This window comes from Fusarium proliferatum, assembly GCF_900067095.1.
Source record: "Fusarium proliferatum ET1 genome assembly, contig: FPRO_scaffold007, whole genome shotgun sequence".
Classification (NCBI taxonomy): Eukaryota; Fungi; Ascomycota; class Sordariomycetes; order Hypocreales; family Nectriaceae; genus Fusarium; species Fusarium proliferatum.
The window spans coordinates 1,782,966-1,805,308 of record NW_022194796.1 but is presented as its reverse complement, the minus strand read 5'-3'; the positions used below and the strand labels follow the sequence as shown (position 1 = coordinate 1,805,308).

Sequence of the window (22,343 nt, the reverse complement as noted above, 5' to 3'; positions counted from 1 at the left end):
GTATGAATCCCTCCCCCAAGCTCGTTAGACATCCAATCTAATTCCAGACTTCCAGAATCGTGTTTTGTTCACGCCGACACCATATTTCCTCAGCAACAGTGAATTATCGAGCCTCGCCCACTTCAGACCAAGCAAGGATCTCCTCGACAAGCTCTATAAAATGGACGCGGACAAGTTCAGCGAATGATTCCATTGCGACTGGGCGTTTCACAGGTTCATGTACTGTGTTGTGAGGGTCCGATCTGGTACCCCAGACATGATGGCGTACTGGCTCATGAAGAATTGGGCTGCAGAAGTACGTGAGGAGGTCTACGGTGTAAGTTAATTTATGGTTTTGCTAAGAGGAAGAGACAGAAATGCTAACTATGTCAAATAGGAACCGAAGACAGATATAATGGATCTCACCACCGAGGACATGCGCGAGCTCTCGACCAGGAATGTGACAGGTACCATCCTTGCTAAACTCGAAGTCATGAACAATGAAGACCTCTCTGTGTACATGACGGACACAAACTTCAACAAGTTTGTAAATGAGGTCGCGAGACTAAGACCGGGGTTCCCTCCTCATCTCATAATGGACGTATTCAAGTTGTGGGTCAGACTAGTAAGTCAAATACTTCGAGACCAACTACCGGTACTGACTCTCAATGTAGATCGGCGATGGAACACTGACGGCCTAGACGAGCTCACGTCTCGCTAAATCAAGACGCCGACAAAGATGCTTCGTGCCACCGAAATCACTACATGTTTGGGACGAAATTTGCAATAATTCCTGCTTCAAGCAAGGAACTCTAAATTATGTAGAGATAACTATGTACATGTAGTAATGAAGAATAAAGCACCCAAATCCCATTCAATTATATACCTTAGACGCACTGGAAGTAGTACTCGTTGTGCTCAACGCACTTGAAGGGCTTCTCACACTCGGTAGGGCCCTTGTAGTTCTTACCACCACACTGGTAGTAGTGCTTGACGACACCGCCAGAGCCAGTTCCAACGGGGTAGGCGGGGGCAGTGCCTGTAGGAGCGGGAACTTGAGGAGCAGTTGTCTCGGTGTTCCACTTAAAGGTATAGGCTGAGCTGCTACGGATGACGGGGACCCGAGTGGTGGGCTCGACGGCAGCGACGGTGGGCTCGAACTCGCCATCATCTTCATCACAGTCACCGGAGGGAACAGGGGCTTGAGTAGGGATGGGAGCCTCGGTCTCGGCGCAGTCATCATCAGAGTCATCGTCGACGGGAGCCTTGGTAGGGTAGACCTGTGTTCCGTTGGTGGGGATAGCATAGGTAGGGAAAGGGGCTTCGGTTTCGGCACAGTCATCATCATTATCATCAGTCTCAGTAGCAAGAGCAGTGCGGGTCTGCTCGGTCTGAGGAGCGGTGGTGTTCATGTAGTTCGTGGTGCCAGGGACAGTGTAGACGGGCTTGGTCTTGGTCTCAAGGGTGGTAGGAGGGGCAGTAGTCTCAACGGGGGCTACAGAGCTAGTGGCGGGAGCTCCAGTGGCAGCAGCGGCGAGAAGGCTGGAGACACTGGTCCAGGCGGGCTTCTTCTCGTAGTCATCAGTGTAGAGAAGAGCCTCGCCGTTACCCTCGAAGACACCAGGGATCCAGCTGTACTTGTCGGTGATACCCCAGACGGTAACACCGACACAGCCCTTGGTGTCGAGACAAGCACCAACAACATCGGCGTACTCATCACCCTGGGTCTTCAGCTGAGCTGCAGAAGCGGGGACGGACTCGTGGCGGATGTCGAGCTCGGTGATGGCGACCTCAACGTTGAGATCAGTGAAGCGCTTGAAAGTGGCAGCGAGCTCAGAGCGAGAAGGAGTCTCGCCGACGATCAGATGGCCCTGGAAACCAACACCGTCGATAGGAGCGCCCTCCTTCTGGAGAAGCTTGACAAGCTCGACGGCCTTGTCAGTCTTGGCGCCGTTCTGCTCAAGGTTGTAGTCGTTGTAGTACCTAAACGGTCAGACACATCCATATCATGAGGAGGGGAGGACTTACAGCTTAGCAGCGGGATCGGCCTTGCGGGCAGCCTTGAAGGAGATGCCAAGGAAGTCAGTTCCTAGAGTGCGGGAGAAGACACTGTCTCGCCACTCAGCGTTGTCATCGATGGCCTCGTTTACCACATCCCAAGCGTAGCAGTCACCCTTGTAGTGCTCAACAACGTTGGCGATGTGAGCCTCGATGACCTCAGTGAGCTCCTCAGCAGAGAAAGCACCAGAAGAAACTATACCCATTAGCACAGCACCCCCAGCCCAAACATGTAGTATCACTCACCCCAGGTAGGAAGCTGGCTGTGCCAAGTCAAAGCATGACATCTCAAAATCTGACCATTCTTCTTCGCAAGATCCGGAACAACATCAGCAGTCGTATAAACAAAATCGCCCTGCTTGGGCTCAACAGTCTCCCACTTCTGTCCGTTCTCGGGAACGAGCTGTCCAAACTCCTCGACGTCATCAGCCAGCTTGCTGTAGGGCGCATCACTGAGATATCCGTTATCGACAGCTGAGCCGAAGTACTTGAGTCCAGCGGCCTGCGCCAGGCTGTGAAGCTGGGCCGAGACGGGGCTCGAGGCCAAAAGTCCAAGGAGGGTAGTCTTGTGCATTTTTGTGAAAAGGGAGTGTATAGTAGGGTTAGAAAGGCAAACAAATGAGTGTATTTTGCTTTTCTTGAGCTACTGAAAGAAGGGAAAAAAGAAGGAAGGAATGTTAATAAACGACTCGCGTTTGTTAATAAGAAAGAAGCGAGTATAGATGCGGGACCCGAGATCATGATATATATCCATTCGTTAGCTTAGCCATGCGTACACCTCCAGCTTAGCCGCTGCAACATCATTAAAGCCCATGTAGATCGTCCCATCTGTATACGTCTACACGAGAGCCTTGTGTCCTTTAACCTTACGGTAAAATATCTTCCGTCAGTAGTTTGTGGTGTAAGTCCCCTGGCATGTCCCGCTTCGTCTCAGGTCTGTGACAGGGATGCATATTTTGTCGGGCCAGGGACCGAAACTGGTAATGGAGATAGCGTATCGTGACGAGAAGATCGACCCAGGTTGTACTGATTACCCGGGTAAATTGGCATTGGATGTTCGGCAGTGTCAAAATTGTTGGTTCCTTGCATATTGCCCTGCTGTTGACCAATTATCCATGTAGGGAGGGATCCAGGAACAGAGTGTTAGTTCAGGAACAGGGCGGATAAATCTGAGCATGGCGGTTAAATATGCAGATGATCACCGACATAGACACAGTCATTTGGGTACCCATTCTTGTCTGCAATCTAGCGTCTTCTTGGTCTTTTTGATAAATAGACAAACTGTGATATAGATGATTAGAGCAAGCAAATGGCTCAAATTCCTGCGTTGAACCACGATCTGCCGACAAGATAAGATGATCCTGATCCACCCCTTTCATGTTTCAGATACCCGGCGCTAGAAGCCGTTGGTAATAGCTTATTTTTCGTCTCATCTCAACGTGATGATGGGGTTATTGGGTGGGGTATTCAATGGCACGTCTGTGATTTCGCTTAATGTCTAGATGTCCTTGGTTGGGGAGTGAATCTGTCAAGTATCATATCATCAGCCCCGGCTAAATCTCATCAAGCTGATCAGTCTAGCTTACACGATCAAGTCTTGTACAGTATCCAATTCGTACAAGTGGCTTTTTCAAGTGGGCATTTAAACTGCTAGTCTGCCCTGCCAAGAGCTGCTGTAATCTCGAGTTCTTCCAACCCTTTGTTCCATACAGTCTCCGTAATCTTCTATCCTGACTCGGTATACATAAGCACAGGATACCCGGTCTTGTTAGCAATCATATAGTCAGCATCGCCCAGTCGTACAGCTCGTCCCTTGGCTCTCCTTTCCAAGGACCAGTGCAGAATGAAGACCCTGTCTCGTCCATCCACAACATACCTGCCAGCAAGATACCGGAAGTGTCGATGCCATTAAGTAAATCGAGAAGATAATTAATTATTGAGATAAACTAGAGTGATCATTATTTTAAAGCATGTTCTTAAATTCTATTGTCATATGTGAAGAATGTTTGCTAAATCCTTATGAGCTACTGCTTGAACCTACCCTATTGGCCTATCCGCGTTTAGTCAGCCACCTTAACTTCCTCAGGTGAGATGGGCCGCTTTCATCATGCCTTTCAATGCTCTTCATCATCATCTTTTGAAAAGATATACCGCCTCTCGTTCCTCTTGAACTCATAATTCAATAGCTATCAATGAAACCTGCAAAAATGGTGCTGCAGACCACCCTGCTCGCAGCCAAACCTCCCTCTGATCCACCATCACCTCCGAACAAGCCGGTCATATCAATGCACCACGGAGAGGCAGAATGGACGGCCGTTTATCCCATCATCGAGAGATTGTATATGAAAGACCGGAGAAAACTTCGACATATTATGCAGATCATGGAGGAGAAGCATAATTTCAAGGCATCGTGAGATCACCCATCTATCTGATGTTATCGCAAGCTCACATGGGAATCAGAGTTCAGATGTATAAGAGGCGCTTCACAAAATGGGGGTTTTATAAATCAAAACAAAGAAATGTGAAGACTGCTTGCAAGAACAAGACAACGACTCCAAAAAACACACCAGAGGCTCAAAAGCAGCCAAACGCTGCGCCATGTCACCGCCAGTCACTTATTCTCTCTCCGAGTCCAGATCCTTTGGAGACAAGTAGTCTTGAGTTTCTCACAAGTATACACGACTGGAGCAATTCATTCTATGAATCTCTCTATGCCGATGGCTTATACCTACAAAACATCCATTCGCCACCACGAACTGCTAAAATCAACCGATATGATCCAGAAGGATTAAGTTTCGCCTTCCGGACCATCGTTGAGCTGATCCAACGTGGTAAAGGCGTTCTAGCAGGCCGCCTGACCCGAAAGGCCTTTCTAGACATCGAGAATATGCTACAGGTCGAGGCGCCTTTATTCATCTGGAATGTCTTGGAAATCATGTATCACATGGTTCGCCTTGGTCAGACGCAGCTTCTTGGCATGCTTCTCATGCAACTAGTCGAACTGGCGAGTAATACCCACGAGATGCAGCATCCGGTTATCAAGATGCTGAAAAGCTTGCAAAAAGCGGTGTATCTCTGGGAGAAGCATGCTACACTTGAGAAAATGAAACTTCTGGAGCAGGCTTGGAGTTTGAATGCAGATATCATATGCAGAAACTACGACTCGAGACTGTTGGCCATGTACTACCGCCTCGTTTGGGAATCTTCCTGTATCAAACTTGGCGAGGATCAACTGGATGGTCTTGATAAGTGGTTCTCAGCGGTGAAGAGCAAGATTCCGCACGAGGATTCCTATTTCCAACAGGCTGTTCTATTCGACAGTTCCAACTCCAAGGAGAAAACAGAACCACCTAGAGACTACGAGATCACAAAAGTGCTTTGCGTCTCGGCAATACAACATCGCTGCACAATGACATTTGGAGAGTCAAACATGGCAAGTCTCGTGCGCTTGGGTCTACTCAAGAGTCGGGTTCTTGACGAGATTGACGGACAACCAAGCGATGAGATACTGCAGTCCCATACACGGTTTCAGGCCAGGGTTATGGCCTATTTGATGAAGGTACTTATGGACGTTGATATGGGACTAGGGTTGGATGTCGATGTGGCAGACAGAATGCGAAACAAGATCGCCTTGCGAGAGTTTGGCTACTCGAGCACTTCGCCGCAGGTTATACATGATATGTGGCAGCTAGAAGCCTTTCTGCAAAAACAAGGACATGTAGCTGAAGCAGCAAACATAAGGAGGGAGACGTATAAGAGGCTTGAGGAGTATGTAGGCCAGGTGCCTGTAGACGAGGTCTGACAAGCACATGATGGACAGGCACAGAAGCAATGTGATAGCTAAATGCGATGAGATGGTGAGATGATTTACCCAAACGCCACGAGTCTATGCTCTATAAAATGCCTTCCTATGCAACATCAACATGCCTTACAAATACAGTCACCTCATGAATCACGACCCAGTCGCTCTTCGTCATCTTGAGTTAATTCATACGCTGGTCGGAAACCCTCTCCATTTTGACCCTGCTTCTTCAGATGGGGGTTTGGATGTGTGTCCTTTATGCCGCCTAGACTCGTGTAGCCTTGGTCATATAGAGGACAGTACTCAATGCCGAGGTGTCGAATAAACTGGTCATGTTAGTCCGTTCGGCGCATATTGGTGGCGGGGACTTACGGCCCAGATTTGAACTGTCAGAAGGCATGTTAGCAATTGTTCGCTGTAGCTCGCAAAAATAGAGTCGAAAGCCAGGGAGGAGGTCGTACCATAATGCCAGTCAATCACAGGATGTATTCTCATAAACGACGGCCAGCCAGCGTCCGTCGGATCAAAGAACGTCAAGTTCTCACCATGAGGATCCGTTCTTCTCGTTCCCACAAACACAGCCTTGATACTCGGTCGCTCCTCGAGGTATATCTCTAGCCCCTTCTTCATCGGTAAAACATAGCGCGCGACTTCGAGGCCGTACTGTTCGCTGGACGTCTCGACGAAGGTGTCGACTTCGGGAAAGGGATGTGCCGCGACGATGTATACGCATTGGAGCTTCTCGGGGGGTGTGAGTTCGGAAGTGCCGTTGGTCGTGTCGGATGTGGAATAGTAATGTCGGCCCATGCGAGCGAGGAGGAGGATTAAAAGGACAAGGCCTAGAATGATTAGTATTTGTCGCTGAGACATGAGAGATCGTAAAAGGGACTTTGATAAAGCTCCAGACCCTCATAATGCGACTTACAGTCCTTTCCGCCATTATATGATAACGATATTTGTTCCGGTCTGCTTCCGTCAGCCCTTATCCGACCTTCCCATCCGACAAACGCACCGATATTTCTGCAACGCCTCATCTACGACTTCTATCGACTTGCGAACCTGATTCTGTACATCGCGCAGTGTCTGCGTATCAGCCTCCTCAGCAATGAACGCTTCGACCTTTTGCTGCAGCTCGAGACACTTGTCGCGCAGGGAGCGGGGTGGCGGGGTCGATATCATGATGGTTCTCGATGCCTCGGATGTAGAGGAACTGGCGTCTCGTGTATTGTTTATGCGGTTTTCAAAATCAACGATCTAATTTAGAGAGAGAATAACAGAGAGTAATTGATTTCGAGAAATTGTATGTGTTGCGATGAAGCGAAAGTTAATAAGGTAGCTCCGGTTTCGCCGTGTATAATAGCGATGGAGGGGAGGTACATAAAGAGGTGCTGCAGGACTGCCCAGCAGCTTCCATGCGATCACGTGCACTACTGTTCTGCGGTTTGGTTGCCGCATCACGTGCACCACTTACATGAGCTGTTAGTGTGAACAGATTGACCTCGGAACATAGTGAAAAAGAGTCACTATTCCTGATCAAAAGATATACTATGAGAGCAATGGAAGTATTGTTATGGTTGTTCGTTTGGTTATATGTTCAAACTATCATCATAAGGCCCAAGACTGTAAGTCCAAAACATTAAACATGCACTACACCAGACTCAGACGCCAACCCAAGTGTACCACCTCAATGCCCCAAACTTATCTATCAGTGAATAAATCACTGGATCCATTGCCAAGTAATGAACTTAATACAAGCTATGCCCTTCCGCTTCCACCTCCACCTCTTCCTCTGCCACGGTTCAACATAGCCATCCGTGTCGATTCCAGCACGTCTCATCTCCCAAGGATCTATGTCGTAGAATATGCGGCCGCGAGTCCTGAAGATTTCATCACCTGGCCATGGCTGAGCGGTGAGGAAGTTGGGTATCCCTTTGTGGCGCTTCTTGAGTGGAACTAGCTGAGCTGGCTGCATGTAGAAGTAAAGCGTTTGTATATCAGGAAACACGGCTTTCACACATGCCAGATAACGGGAATCATCGGCGTAATCAAGGTTTTCGTCAACCGGTATAGCTACCCTTCGGATGCCTCCTAGACCGTCGTATGTCATGTACCTCCAATGCGGCCAGTAGTTTTCGGCGCCGTGGAACCCACTTACACGGTCACTACCGTGACACCATCTCTCGACAATGACCAAATCGCTGGCTGCGTCGATGTCAAGGCCGCTTACTTCCTTCGCCCTCGTAGAATTGTCATGCGAGTTGTCAAGTATCATGCGTATGGGGACCTATGGCCGATAAAAGGTCCAGCAGCGAGTGATCACTTGATACGATGCACGGCAAACTCGCATCAGGTCATAATCACCTTTGGGGTTTGAAGCAGGCGGGCGAGGGAAATTACCAAGACTTTCTGGGAAAGAGTGTGCTATTTCGAGTATTCGAGGGTTGACAGCCAATTTCCTGACATCCACGAAGTAGGCCCGTGGAGCATCAACGCAGAGAGCATAAGCCCAGATCAAATTCTGGATTTCCTGAGACAGTTGACCGAATCTATGAAATGCGCCCTTGGGTTCATTGTCAGATTAATTGCCAGAGTTAGAACTCTGTCGTGTAAAGAGCTTTTTGACGAGTTGGAACATTTTGTTTTGTATCTCCGTGTGTCTGACTGCTGTAGAACTTTGGTAGATCTGTTGGTTGTTGTAGTTACAGATAGAAGTATAACTATACTTATAGTCATTCTGCTTTGGAGAGCACGCTATGAGCAACATGCTGTCGATGAAAAGTTCAATTGCCCGGTAGGCGTCCCTGGGTGTTGGCGGGCACACATTCTGGCGAACAATGCAGTGTGCTCATAGCACCTCACATATGTCCCCTGTGCTGGAAAATTGAAAGCGAAGAGAACAATTAGATGCATGCAAATGTCGGGGGCACTTTCGAACGAACTGCTCTTCCATCGGGATCACGTCACCCGGCCATTGCTTGTAGACACTGTCCATATCCCCATGAACGACCATGGGGCTAGACTGGATTCTTATCCAGGATGACTGGAAGGAATTGGTATAATAGACATCGTAGTGAAATCCTGTTGGCTATAATGAAAGGCTGCCATAGAGTGTCAGGTAGAAAATACCACCATTGGGGTTTTCCGAAACAATCAACAAAACAGCTCGCGTTTGAGATCACGCGGTTCTCTTCACTGAACCGTTGTTCACCCTCACGCCATATTCAACGGGACAGCACCCCGTTCATACAGATACGAAGCTGCCTGTACTCAATCTGGTTCTGGGTGTCCATCATCAACGGTTGTGGCATTTCCTGGTGTGTCAAGGAACGAGGTCAGATACTTCATGGCAGCACTTCGCTTCCTTCGTGGTGTAACCCCTGGCATTGAAGGAGAACTCTGCTGCGGAATTCATCGTGCAAGGTCGTAGACTGTCTGGGTCGATGTTATAGAGGGCAAGTGTCATGAAAGTCAGTTGATATTAAGGCCTCAGTTGCCCCAAAAAACTTTTTGGTTCTGATAAAAGAAACGCATCAGATATAGCAGCAACTTCAGCCACGAGACTAATCTTGGGCTTGATGAGTATATAAAACGAACTTTACCATGGCGCGTAGACGAAGCAGCCCACGTTCGTATTGTATAACAGATCGGGCCATTACAAGATTTGTGTAGCTCGAGCAAGATATGGATCTGGATTTTCGTGAATTGGTCTCCGATGCGACGCATCTTGGCCTCAGGCTTGGTAGGCTCGATGAGCTTCATCCCTTCTGTCATGATGATCTCCTATGTAGCCCTACCCCAACAGCTTTCACAAAAGCCTCCGTCGCTCTCAGAATCCTCTGGACAACTTCATCCTGTCCATAATCTTCATCTTCATATCCAACTCAGCAAACATTGAGTGAGATTTACGTAGAGTAGCCTAGAGAGATGTCTCCAGCATATCAAGTGTTCCGTAGTGTTGAACGAGTTCGATAGCAATAGTCGTCTTATTCCCTCTAGAGGCGTCGTGCTTAGAGCCTTGGCGCCCATATCCTCCACATAGCACTTACTTGGAGGCATTGAATCGTCTGACTAGCTTGTTGCAATCGACTTAGGAATGGCCGGTTGATAACATGTTGGTAATGTTTTGGTTGGAAGTTCTTGTCTCAGTAAGTTTTCTTCGAAACGCTTCCTTCAGCATCGGATTCTCTTGCTGCATTGTTGCAAACGTTGAAGGGGGCAGCGAGAACGCTCATCGTCTTGGGTGATCGAGACATGATCAAATGCGAAGTGATGGTGATGCTGTTATGGAAGGTGCCCGCGATACCTATCCTGTAGTAGACACATTTCTTGGGTTGAACTGTTAAATGAATGCAAAATATATCGTCACTTGTGGTCCTACATTGACTTTCCGTAGGCCTTCATGTGGAGACTTGGATGTATTGAAATATAATAGATAGAGGGATATCGGTCAGCCTTGGTAGAAGAGATGGCGATCTTGAAAATGTTGGAGACTTGTATCTTGGTCAGATTGTAAGGCAACGGTGAAGCTCCAGACCCTAGAGATTGGAAAGGCTATCTCATGTCGATCTTGTTTACTGTCGAGAGGAAACCCTGGCTGTCCAGGTAGATCTGGCTCACAAGTCTTTTAAACTCGCTACTGGGCAGAAAGGACATCTTCAAGGTAGGCACCACTGAAAGTAGATTGAGTTTGTCTGAGCGGACTGAACGCTGGCAACCGTGAGACCTCTCTCCATGTCAGGGTCCAGTGGAGGTTGCTTCATATTCACTGAGATGATACAGGAAAACAAGATTGAATTCAGCGAGGTTTTTGAGGAGGAGAATCGGAGTCAGTGCCATAGGAGTTGACCCACTGTCAGACCAATCGGGGAATAAGTAAATGAAATCAATCGCAAGAGCTGCTTCTTTTGATTCAGTCAGTTGGGCATTTGGAACTCGTGAAGATGAAAGATGTTTTGTTTTGAGTCGGATGAGTGGTGGGCTGCTGCGCCTGAAGAGCGACACCAAATTCACGAACAAGCCGCACTCCCGGTGCATAATTTCAGGTCTTCTTCGAGCTTGTACTGGTGGATATCCCTCCCGCACTTGCTACCAGCTCGTTTGGGCGATTCGAAATGACTTTTATGTGCATCAGCGAGTAATGAGAAGTCATGATTATCTTTCTTGCCGAGTCGAGATTCTGATCAAGAGGGATATTAGCAGTTCAAAGTTTAGCAGCGATGCTATCGTGTTTGCGCTGTACGAGTTGAGGGTCTGACAGCCCAATGTGAAGCCCAGAGGTTGGAACATCGCTTAGATCAGAAGGTCGACGACGTGTAGTTTGGAAGTTCGACACGAAGTCACGTCCGACCGATCGGGCATCGGTATAGTTTTTGATCGCTGACTTGGCTGGTTCACTGAATAAAAACAGTACCTCGGCCTCTTCGAAGGTCTTTCCTCTCAGCAAAGGGCGTGAACAGCTTGGTGCTAAGTTCGCCATATAAGGATGTCAAGAAGCACTGCCGTTCTCCTGTGTATGCTTGAGGTGTCTTCCAGAGCCATCGTATTCATGCTCAAGCTGATCTCCAATTTCATCACGAGGTCCTTTGTCTATATAAGTTCGTCAATGTGGGCTTGTTGTGGGACTCCTGACTGCTGAAGTCTCCATTTCTCTAAAGCCGGGATTTTCAGCCCAATACTGATAAGGTATAAGAGGTGTCTTATGATATTCATCCCTCGTCTTCCAAATCTCCCTCCTAAATGCTTCCTTGAGCCTGGGATTCTCTTGTGGCATGGAGCTCTCATACCGCAAAAGGCAGCAAAGAGTCCAAACCGACTTGGGCGTATAGAATCCTTTTCTGGGTTGAGCTGCTATACTGTGTGGCTGTAAAGCTTGACATAGGGATAGTGCCTGGATTTCCAAACAACTTGCCACTGCCGGTCTTTTCGGGCTCAGCTGAATATCTTCTTATTGTTATGGGCGGTAATTTTCCGTCCCACGATGCTCTCCGATTACGATGATCGAGGCTTGCCACAACTTGGTATCAATGTTCTTGTAATCTTTCGCCGACTTATACAAGCTAGATAGATCCTCGAAACTGTTGTCCGTTAAGTCTTGTTGACTTAAGAGGTATTGCACCAGGTCTATCTGAGAAACTCGTGCATTCGAGGTTTTCGTCTTTGCATCTATGACACTTCTTTGCATTACCATCCTTTTTGCAATTGGCATCAACCTCTCGGCAGAAAAAGGCGAGTATTCGAGGGACCCAGACGATCACGATGGTGGCGAGAATGAGAATGAGATTTTCTTCGAGGTTCTCAAATTTATGATCAAGGTGTAGTCATTCCTCCAAGGTGTCGCATTCTCAGTCCTAAAGAAGTGGCAGTTGTTCCCGTGTTTCCGTGCCAGCGAGAAATAGACCGTGTTCCTCAAAGCATTTTTGAAACGTTTCCATGTACACCGACGGTGCCTTGAGCATCTGCAGCTGTTGCATGGCGTTGTATAAGTGAGCAACTGGGCACCCAGAGGAGATAGAATCGTGATCTGTGTCAGATCATTTGCCAGCCTCTACTGTATCCCTCCTCTGCCGTCTGCATAATGCCGAGGTACAAGTGAGATTCTTTGAAAGAGTCGCCGTTTGATGTTTAAAGAAGAGAAGCATTGAGTTATTCTTCTGTTTGTTCTCTAGAACACTCCATGACACACATGCCTATTCCCAACTCATCGAATTCTTTAAGACAGATGCTCGCCACTGGTGATCATGGCCTTGCGGGAGATTTCCTTGTGAGAAGCTGAAGTTCTCAAAAACAAGTATCATCCCCAAATGGTGAGAACTGCGTAGAGGGAGTCATGCGTGGCCTTGACACTCCAGGGTCCAATTGAACATTCGAATACAACATCTCCGCAAGCCGATCTCCATTTTCGGGAGTCTATTCTTTATCAGGTAATTCAGATGCGTGTATGCTCGAATCTCTCCGCATCTCTATGTCTAGGCCATCGTTCCTCTCTCGGAGTGCGAGCGTGTAGTGTCTTCGTAAGGTGCAGATATCTGCTTTTTCTGCCCTTTGGTCTGTCTTCGTAAGTGCCTCTTTGAGTTCCTCTGTCAGATACAATCAATGCCTTCTTGTTCAGAAAGTCGTTTGGCCAATATATAGTATATATCTCTGGTATCAAAGCTCCACGGGTTTACGCCGCCATAGCGGACGTAGCTGACGAAGAATCGTACCGATTGGTGGTCCCACATAACAAAAGTCCTTGATAAACGCCTTTCCAATGCGTAAAGACGACTGAGAAATATCCGGGTACCGTGTCCTGCTGCGATTCAAATTCCCGATTCGCCTGTTCTATGGCAGCCGTGACTTGGAAGCTGTATTCGTCTATCAGATCCGAGGGACTGGGTCGGCCTCTTTCCAGTGGTCGTGGTTGTAAGGTCTTCTTGCAGTCGTGCACCCATTCGCGGCGCTGGTTTGTCCCGTTCCATACATCAGATGGTCGCACGGGCTTAGCATTTGTCAAAGCAAACAAAGCTCTCATCGCAGTTCCACCTCTGTCGGGGAACGATTGTGTGCAACCCTGGAGGATAGGACGTAGGGGAAAATGCGTGGGATAAGTTGTGAATTGGGCTGAGACAATATTGAGCGCTCCCGGTTCCGAGTCTGGCTATTTGTTCTTCTTGGCTGTTGTCAAAAGCGCTACACTTCGACTCCGAGACTTTGTTCCTTCAGAGCTTTTGTCCCAATATATAAGATAAGACACGCTTCGATGGGCATTGGCTTCCAGTGACCTGCTGTGCTATAGTATGGTGACAGAAACTGAGAAATGAATCATTGTGTTGTAATCCTCGACCGCGGATCGAATCGCGTATCGAAGAAGGTCGAGGTATTCCTTGGTTGTCATTGGAGGTCTTTGCATAGCAAAACCAAGGGAGTTGGTGATTCAGCGTATATATATCCGCCGATTATGATGTACATCATACCCTTGTCGACAAAGGTGAGAGTGGTGTCAAACACTCGTACCCTCGGGCAGTCAAGCAGACAGGCCTGTCCTTGTGTCGCAGGAATCTATAGTGGGTTGGTGCACAACCTCTCTCCTTAGGCCCTAATATGAAGCAACACGATTCAACGTTCAAGTAGTCGACAGGACAAGCGTGGTATGGCTTTCAGTATCGTCTTAATCAAATCTCTTCATCTCTTGGTCATTAAATCATTCTCCCGTAGTGGACCTCTCCCGGGCCATGAAGATGGTCTGCAAGCCGAACATCTCTAGGGATATGTCTGTTTTGATCTTGGGCACCCTGTCACGTCCATCATAGGATTCCTTAATCAGTTGACGGATGGATTCGTGTGTCTTCATGGCCTTGGTGGAACATAATCTTCTCCAGGCGCTCATCCTCGATCTTCTGCACCTAATAACAGTCAGTTTCCATATATTTCACAGCAAGACTAATGTCACCTACCACCTCGGCAACGATAGAGTCTACCCCCGGATTCTCTTTTGCTTCTTCCAAAGCTAGATTGTAGCAACTGAGGTTTCCGATAATGCTGAGAAATTCCTCTCCTTGGTTATAGTTGCACCATTTGAGGATCTTCTGCCAACTCTCTTCACCATCTCGGTGATGATTATCTTTTCGTCTGTATTGTTGAATTGAGATAGAGGCGCATTAGGTGATCTCACCGGAGAAAGGTAGACAGCTTCTTAGTACCGCGTGGAATTCTGCATTGTGCGCAAGTTTAATCGCACTCTGGTTGTCGCAGAAGATGGTAATTGGTCCGTCTATCGGCCGGCCAAGCTCTTCCATAAATCCTCGAATCCAGATTGCTTCACATGTCACCATGGAAAGAGCATAGTATTCAGCTTCAGTGGTTGACTTTGCGATCGTCTTTTAACATCCAGCCTTTCAATCACCATTACTCGTTAAGATGAAATTTTTGTTTTCGCGAGGGATGAGCGACAGACGTTGCTAGATCCGAGTCTAAGCATCGTTCTAAGTTGGGAGTCTGCGGTTGAAATCGCTCACGGTGGCCAGACGTTCATACGAGCTATGAATCGTCTTCTTCCGAGTCAGAAACATCATGCGGGACGCTGAATCCCTCGTCTCTCCAGACAGAGCTAGTGTGAATTGCCTCAGCTGTTGGTCAGGGGAAAGCTGTGTAGATTGCTGCCGGTATTGAAGCCTAGGCTTCATGAAGCGGCTCTTGACTTGTTTTGTCGCTGGAAGGTTGCAAATCTTCGAGGCTCGGCTTCTTCTGTGCTTCTTCTGTCGTGGTGTTCTCGGCGGAGAGCTTCTGCGGGTACAGGTCGCAGATTAGGGCTGATGGCGAATGGCGACAAGGGACTCATTCTGAGTTTGTCTCAGGAATGGTGGCCAGATCACATACGGGGGCTTCCTTCAAGCTTGCTGACTGACGAAGCTTCTCCCCTCGGAAGACCTCACCAACTCGGCCCCTCGTGACCCGAGGCCAAATCTTCGTGACCGATAGTTGCTCTCCCACCAACTTCCAAATAGCCTGACGATGCTTATCCACTTCAACCTCAGCTGTCTTCAAATGACCCTTTAACTTGGCCTGCTAATGCCACAGTTCATTCTCCAAACGCTCATATTCAAGGGCAAAGTTGGGTGTATCATTTGTTCTTTCTCACCCAGCGGGAGATCTCAAAAAAAATAAGCAGCGAGGTATACCCGCTTGAGGGCATTTTGATGGGATCATACCAGCTTGCTGGAGACAACATCCCAGTGTGCTTGGCTGATATTGTTGTAATCTTGCTCTGGCACAAGGCTATCCTTCTCGTATCTCTGGTATGCGCCATTTGACCCTGCAGAAGGGATCACTCCTGAAGTTAGCCCCCATGAAGAAGGCGAGGAATATAACATGCCTTTCTGGGCATGAATTGGTCATCTGAGACCTTTTAAGTTCATGACAACGATATCTGTGGCGCTTAGATCTAGTGCCTCACGTTCTTTTGGTGATATCCAGTCATACATGCTTTGTCTTGGGTTGGGTGTGGTGTGATTGGAAGACCTAACACCATCGAACTCTCTCTGACCCCTCTGGCCTTGAGTAGGCAAGGCACGTAGTGCTGAGCCCCAGAATCTTGCAGATGGCGTTCGCCTTGTTGATGGGCTTGTACTGGGGTCTATCAGCGTCGTCTTCGCGGCACTGGAAGTTGACTTGATATTTTTGCCACAACTAGGTCGGGGCTGGAGCTTGCCGGCTTCAGAAGCAACCTGTTCTGGCCTTTTTCGATTTGCAATTTGGTAATCAAAGGAGCCGAAATAATGGTTCCAGGCCCGAGTTCGTTAAGCTTTTGCCTCTCGTCAGTTATATGCATGTGAGCGCTGATAGTCTATCCGATACTGAGGTCAAGACATGCCTGATGGACTCCGTAGAAGGATTGGCCGTCCTGTCTAACGTCTTTGTCCTGGAGGTCGAAGATCACCCAGGATTTCTGCAGCACATAGGACGGAGAACACGCTAGGCTCAGCCATGGACTGCATCATCCTGTTCCTCCAGGTCAAGGCTGCCATCTTCGTCACGCGCTTCGTCGAGGTTGTCAGCCTCATGAGACGTGGCCCTCAGCAAAATGTTGTGTTTGAGTATAGCGACAAGCAATGGCAAAGTGCTGATTGGTCAGGGCATCGCTCCAGATAACCCTAGGGTTCCTGGCGTTTCCGGCAAATTTGAAGGCCTTTAACATGGTAGCCGACGCCGGGTGTAAGTCGTCGAATTTGGTCTGCTCAACCAATCTTGGCGTGCATTTCGGTGGAGGACGTGCGACAACCACTACATCCGAATGCAATATAGATCTATATGCCATCTGCGCCTCATGCAGGAGGAGGCGAGCAGCATCGCAACCCAGCTGCAACCTCTTCACCTCGACCAGGGAGCAAACCAGATATGATGGCTTTCGATGGCAGTTGAGATGGGAATGTCGTCGAACCGGTGAAGTGCATCCGGGACCAGCCCAAGTGCCTCCATTCTGGCCTCTGCATTGCGCATCTAGATCTTAGCAGTACTCAAAACATTAAGGGGGTCTTTCCATTGCTTATACCATTCTAAGTATTGTTTCTCTGCCTGAACTTGCTCTAGAGCTCGGACGTATTGGTGGTTGTGACGTGAGAGAGACTCTATGATGGAAAGCTTCGTCGAAATACTAAGCGTGTTAGAGTCCAAAAGTTGAAAAATTCCCTTTTTCGTTTTTCGGTTTTTCCCTCCACATATTTTTCTGCTTGCTTGCCTCTCTCTGTCTCTGCATTCAGAGATGGCTGCTTGAGTTGGGCTTACAGTTGTAAAGAACCCCGACTTGTTGGATCATTCTGCCCATGAGACTCTCCTTTCTCTTTTGAGTGCGCTGTTCCTTTTCGGCCTCGGTCTCTGTCTCTCTGACACGCTGGCGATTTTTCTGCGTTTGATCATGTTCCTTTGCCTGAGTGCCTTTTGGGTCGTACGCCAAATTGCGTTGGTTTGCATCCCATCATGCCAGGGATACAAGGCCGTGTATAAAAAGAAGATATCTCCAAGACAAGGATCTGCAAATGGCTGATAGCGCGATCGCGTTTCCCAGTTAGCCAATTCTTCGCAGGATAATCGTGACCTCGTTTTCGTACGAGCATAGCGGATCTCAGTGAATGGAGTCATCGATAGCTACCTGCGCGTCGATCTCGTTCCTCTCTTTATTCTCGGCTCAAAGCTCTTGGTCTCTTGGTTTGAGGGATACAAGGCTGGCCGTTCAGTTGATATCGTAGGCTAGTTCAGTAAGTCGTGTGTGATGGATAGATCTGGTTGCCATTATAAATAAGATCACTCTAAGAGCTGCTGGTTGATTTCGAGTTCTCTTCTTCGATTGCCCTCATGGTCGTCTAGCTTTCGTTTACTGAATAGGACCGGCGTTGTCTTTTGAAGTTGCTGTAGATAGAGGCAGGAGACCAGCCAGCCATGAAGGACTTGGCCCGCTTGCACTCCAGGTTCCAACCTTTTTGACTCTCCTTGGCGTCTTCCCTTTCAAGCTCAATTCATCCAATTCACCAATTTGATCCCTAGCGGGTCCTTTTTAACCTTAGGATAAAAGCCGGGTTGATGAGTGTGGGAAAATGTCGTTCAGGATCGCCTCATTGTTGATGTCGTTTTGGTGGTCGACGACTTCCTCCAATCTCCGCACAAGCCTCGATGCCCTCCGTCATCAGCGCAACTTCGGTCTAGAGCACTAGTTTTTTTCCCACGGATTTCTCTACCCTATCTTCAGCCTCTGCTTGCTCAGCGTTGCGGTCCTCCTCGTCCGAATTCTGTTTCGCTTTAGGGACGCTGTCGCGGACCGCTGGATGGATAACTGGACAGCCGAAGATGCTTCAGTGGTAATTGGCTCAACGGGCTTCCTTTGGGCCGCATCGTGATTTGCCATGGGTACGACTATTTCGGCGCCGAGGAACCGTTGTTTCTCTTCCCTGATGGGTTCTTCATTGCAAAGTTGAGAAGACTTTGTTCCCATGGCTCACTTGGAACTACAATAGTTGATAGGATCAATCAAGTATGGGTTTGTCTGTGATGCCCATCGTCAGGTCCAACAATTCAACATGGGTTTCTCTTTGTACTTCCTCCCGGGGCTGATTGTCTTCGAAAGGCAATCAAAAGGTTGGCAATTGAAACAGCTCGTCTGAGTAAGCAAGGTGAGTCCATGGCTTGAGAATAGAGCCCATACCCTGAAATGCATTAGTGGACAGATGCTTGATCTGGTCGTTTCCCGGTGTTTGTGATTGGGGTAATTGGGTGCAGAGTAGAAACCTCAATCAGCAAAAGTGGTACTGTCTCATATCCTCTAGGCAAAACACCGTGATTCTTGTTCACCGAGCTTCGCCATTTGGCCCGAACGTTGACCGTGGCTTCTTGATCACCAGTCCAGTGTGGATCTTTGCGATACTCATGAAAGGAGACATCTGACAAGGTACAGTGCATAACACATGTTCTTCGAGCAAACACTCAACAGTCGGTGAGATGTTTCCTCTGTGTTTTCTGAACTAGTCAATGTTCCGAATATCCATCATCGTGGTTCAGGATGTGCGTTTGTGTAGAAAATCCGGGAACCTCCTTATCCTGAGAGGCCACTGAGTCTGGAATGGCCACAGCAGGACTGCTACTGTCATACAATCGCCATGTAGGAGGTCCCATTGGTGATGATGTTAACGATACCTTCGTCAGGGCACTCTTGGATTAAGTCACGCAGGGAGTTAGGGGCGATTCGTGTCTTGGGACCGTTGCCCTTGGACGAGAAAACAGCGAACATAGCTCGCTTGGCAGCAGTGAGAGCCATTCTATCCGACTCACTAAGGCGAGTGGATGTTACGGCTAGAGACTTTTCCCCTTTGGACTCCGCCTTGGACTCCACAGTCTTGATCTTCGTGGTCTTCACTTTCTTCGCAGCTCCCTCCCCAGACTTGTCAACTGGTTTGGGGGGGCTGCTAACTTGGATAACGGGGATTGTTGGTCGGCAGCCGTGGCGCTGCGCTTGCGCTTTCTGTTGTGTTCTTGTTATCGACCATCTTGCCGAGAAAACTCTAGTTAGCACTTCTGATATTTTTAGGAAGAAGCTTATAGCGGTTCAGCTGGTACACTCAATGGCAATATTATAACACGTATGCGGATGCTGAGGAGGACCCTGGTCTGACATGTCGGTCAGGATCTGCGCTGCCTTTTCACAGTCATTTTGTGTGGTGAGGGGGATGAGTGTCATTTGATCCATCGCAGAGGAGGGCTCTGCTGAGCAGAGGGAATGGGCGTCGCTGGGCAGATCGAAGGGGCCTTAGACAGCCACTGGGGAGATTGGGGAGCTGTCTTTGGCTCAAGACCAGCAGGAGGTACAACCCCAACGCACTCGATGCCACTTCACAGACTGACATAGCATCAAAAAATAAGCCAAAGTTCCACTTAAAGCCGGAGGATACAGAGATATACTTGACCGATGAGTCTTTTTGCTTCGTATCCGTTTCGGTTTCCGCCGGCTTGTAAGCCTTGGGAAAGTTGGCATGTGACCGTACTTTCTTTCTGATATCATTGGCAGTGATTGCCTTCTTGTCCGTAACTTGTATTAGCTCACTTCGCCCGTTCGTCCTCATTGGCAAAGTTGACCTTTTGTGCGAGGACCAGTGAGGTTCAGGTAGAAAGAGCTAAGGGAAGGATGAATCACACTCGATAGTTTTGCTCGCGCTTCCAGCTTCTACACCTTGAAGCGACTTCCCTTGTGACCTGACACTAATCAGGTCGTGGAAGCTTCGATGTCAACGCGCGCCATCTCAGTGCCGCTGACGAAATCAGACATTTGCTCAAGGTTCGTTGTTTGGACAACGTGTCGGGATGACAGACGGATTTGACAAGAGTGGTCTCCTCTCCACGCAGCCATGTTGAAGTCTTTGTCTGTGAGGATGTAACCGAAGCCTAGACACACCTTGCTGTTCGTTGACTGCAGCTTGGCTTATCCTGGCATGGCTTTCCTGAGTACAACTTTGCTTTTACAGGCAACAGCATAGGGTTTGTGGTGGTAAATGCAGAGTGTCTGAGAAGTTGGCCTTCGCTTTGTAGAACCGCAAGGAATCATTCATGCGGCGAAGGGTGCAAGGATATAAGGATAATTCCCGTTGTCGCAATGCATGCGGTTGGTACTTAGGTGGCTTCTGGCATAGAAGTAGAGTATGCTGTCCAGCTGAATGATAATGCTTTGGAGGATCGACAACTTTGTCCTGTTCTTTGTCTTTTCGCATGTTGGCTGGAGCAATAAGGCTGTCCTGGTTGGCGTTCTGTCGCACCGCTGCCAGGGGAAGTGCGAAGTGAATCCCGCAGCTCAGGCTCGAAGCCGGGCAATATGAATGTCCAGTCAAAGACACCAAGACAGACAAGTCTTGATTGTCATGATCTCTTCCATGGCTTTGGCCGCTAGTTTGACGATGTGCAAACTTGGGCAGTTGGGAGAATGTAGGTGCGGTTGGTATGGGGCAGGAAACATAGGCTCACTGCACAGATGAGAGGGGTGATCGTTATTCGACAGGACAGTAGTGTCCGGTCCTTGAGATAAGTGTGGTAAGGTTGTGATGCTAGAAGAGTCTTCAGCCCCAACACAGAGGCAAAGAAGGCAAACTAACAAGATGGGCAATATACTCGTTGTCCTCGGGTGCCTGATATCTTGCCTTTGGAAACCATGAGATCACGGCTCCTCAGGAAAAACATCAAGCTGTACAGAACGAGACTGGCATCTGGCGATACCATCAGTCCGCTCGTACATTGAGGGGTAAAGGCACTCCGAGTCATAGGGGAGTGATGAAGGAGAAGATATCATGAGATGGGATGGTGCTTCTATGCCAGTACTGCCGGCGCGAGAGGTGCAGCTCGTACCCAAGCAAGAAGACTTGATGGAGGACGAAGGTGACGAGAAGGCAAGACATAGTAACAAGTAGGGAAAATGGCGAACTCTGGAGAAAAAGAGAAGAGAAGGAAATAGAGGGGAGGAACGAGTATTTGAGATAGAATGAGCAGCAGCTTTCGCACGTGATTAGATTGTCTTTGGGGAAACTGAGTCGTCATGATGATTTCTGTGAAGTCATATCTGTTGGATTCCGCAGCTTTTATCACTGATATGATACTCAACATCCACGCGGGAGGGCATCCAGCCTCCCCATCCGAGGACGAAACGTGTGATCCGATGCCAACATCCACTATATTCACTAATTTAATACACAGAATTCTATGAAGACTCCATTTTTGTTTGATGCCTCGTCATCATTTTTGCGCTGTATCCGACGGGTATTGACCTCCTCTATGCGGGAGTCTGCATATCTGCCCACGCTTCGACCACCAAACGTCAAAGTGCCCAAATGCACCAAGTCTGGACTTACTCCCGATACCAAACGCCTCTCCCGTTATGTGATTCATGGAAGCCTTCCGTAGCCGTGCCAAAACATGATATTCTCCCGCCATTGTCACTTGCGGTTACTCTGCATCTCGCCATCCCTCCACTGTGTCAAGAATCTTCTTGGCGTTCTCCAAAGCCATCTTCTCCGTTGAATCAATCATCAAGCCCGGATATCCTTGAAACCTAAACAGCTCACACCGCTCCCTCATATCTCGCAAAAGGTCCTGATCGAGTAACTTGGTCGTGCCGCTCGCCACCCTCTCCGCGTTGTCTACCCGCTGAATGTTTGCCTCAAGGCCACAAGTCAAGTACACGGGAAGAAAGGGGCGGTCTGCATGCCTTGCAGCGCTTGCGTACTCTTGTGCAACACTTTGGCCCAGCTCGTTGTCCGATTGAAAGTCTAGGGAGTGTGAGTATTAGCTAGATGATGACACGGAGGAGGGGGTGTACCTGTGAAGACGACGAGACGGCCGTGGCTGGAAGGATGGCGTACAACTCTTTGTAAGATAGCCTGTCGTAATTGCTTTCGCCGGACATTGTAGTCTAGGTGGTCTCTGGAGAGTACTGCGTCTACGGGATCGATCAACTTGTGGTTGTCTAGCACCATGATGTTGGGGTCCAGTTGCTTCATGGCGT

The 22,343-nt window shown here is 48.5% G+C and overlaps 9 protein-coding genes across 9 annotated transcripts; 4 read left to right on the top strand and 5 right to left on the bottom strand.

Annotated features, from left to right (window-relative positions):
• Positions 1 to 259: 259 nt before the first annotated feature.
• On the top strand, positions 260 to 680 carry FPRO_07585 (uncharacterized protein; the record flags this gene model as incomplete). The annotated part of the gene is made up of 3 exons (XM_031234342.1): positions 260 to 316; positions 377 to 604; positions 654 to 680. 3 exons carry the CDS (start codon positions 260 to 262, stop codon positions 678 to 680), a joined length of 312 nt encoding a protein of 103 aa, XP_031084089.1.
• Positions 681 to 866: 186 nt separating this feature from the next.
• Positions 867 to 2,611, bottom strand: FPRO_07586 (putative endo-1,4-beta-xylanase; the record flags this gene model as incomplete). Its single annotated transcript, XM_031234341.1, has 3 exons — positions 867 to 1,962; positions 2,008 to 2,233; positions 2,284 to 2,611. The coding sequence occupies 3 exons, from the start codon at positions 2,609 to 2,611 to the stop codon at positions 867 to 869; spliced, it is 1,650 nt and encodes a 549-aa protein (XP_031084088.1).
• Positions 2,612 to 4,244: 1,633 nt separating this feature from the next.
• FPRO_07587 (uncharacterized protein) lies at positions 4,245 to 5,839 on the top strand (the record flags this gene model as incomplete). Its single annotated transcript, XM_031234340.1, has 2 exons — positions 4,245 to 4,447; positions 4,498 to 5,839. The coding sequence occupies 2 exons, from the start codon at positions 4,245 to 4,247 to the stop codon at positions 5,837 to 5,839; spliced, it is 1,545 nt and encodes a 514-aa protein (XP_031084087.1).
• A 143-nt stretch (positions 5,840 to 5,982) lies between these two features.
• Positions 5,983 to 7,018, bottom strand: FPRO_07588 (uncharacterized protein; the record flags this gene model as incomplete). Its single annotated transcript, XM_031234339.1, has 5 exons — positions 5,983 to 6,165; positions 6,212 to 6,225; positions 6,301 to 6,678; positions 6,765 to 6,805; positions 6,852 to 7,018. 5 exons carry the CDS (start codon positions 7,016 to 7,018, stop codon positions 5,983 to 5,985), a joined length of 783 nt encoding a protein of 260 aa, XP_031084086.1.
• Positions 7,019 to 7,556: 538 nt separating this feature from the next.
• On the bottom strand, positions 7,557 to 9,610 carry FPRO_07589 (uncharacterized protein; the record flags this gene model as incomplete). Its single annotated transcript, XM_031234337.1, has 3 exons — positions 7,557 to 8,123; positions 8,181 to 8,399; positions 9,434 to 9,610. 3 exons carry the CDS (start codon positions 9,608 to 9,610, stop codon positions 7,557 to 7,559), a joined length of 963 nt encoding a protein of 320 aa, XP_031084085.1.
• Positions 9,611 to 9,948: 338 nt separating this feature from the next.
• Positions 9,949 to 10,153, top strand: FPRO_07590 (uncharacterized protein; the record flags this gene model as incomplete). The annotated part of the gene is made up of 2 exons (XM_031234336.1): positions 9,949 to 9,984; positions 10,052 to 10,153. The coding sequence occupies 2 exons, from the start codon at positions 9,949 to 9,951 to the stop codon at positions 10,151 to 10,153; spliced, it is 138 nt and encodes a 45-aa protein (XP_031084084.1).
• A 3,980-nt stretch (positions 10,154 to 14,133) lies between these two features.
• Positions 14,134 to 14,649, bottom strand: FPRO_07591 (uncharacterized protein; the record flags this gene model as incomplete). The annotated part of the gene is made up of 3 exons (XM_031234335.1): positions 14,134 to 14,220; positions 14,272 to 14,438; positions 14,490 to 14,649. 3 exons carry the CDS (start codon positions 14,647 to 14,649, stop codon positions 14,134 to 14,136), a joined length of 414 nt encoding a protein of 137 aa, XP_031084083.1.
• Positions 14,650 to 16,300: 1,651 nt separating this feature from the next.
• On the top strand, positions 16,301 to 16,508 carry FPRO_07592 (uncharacterized protein; the record flags this gene model as incomplete). Its single annotated transcript, XM_031234334.1, has 2 exons — positions 16,301 to 16,399; positions 16,449 to 16,508. The coding sequence occupies 2 exons, from the start codon at positions 16,301 to 16,303 to the stop codon at positions 16,506 to 16,508; spliced, it is 159 nt and encodes a 52-aa protein (XP_031084082.1).
• A 5,276-nt stretch (positions 16,509 to 21,784) lies between these two features.
• FPRO_07593 (uncharacterized protein) lies at positions 21,785 to 22,338 on the bottom strand (the record flags this gene model as incomplete). The annotated part of the gene is made up of 2 exons (XM_031234333.1): positions 21,785 to 22,107; positions 22,158 to 22,338. 2 exons carry the CDS (start codon positions 22,336 to 22,338, stop codon positions 21,785 to 21,787), a joined length of 504 nt encoding a protein of 167 aa, XP_031084081.1.
• Between the last annotated feature and the right edge of the window lie 5 nt (positions 22,339 to 22,343).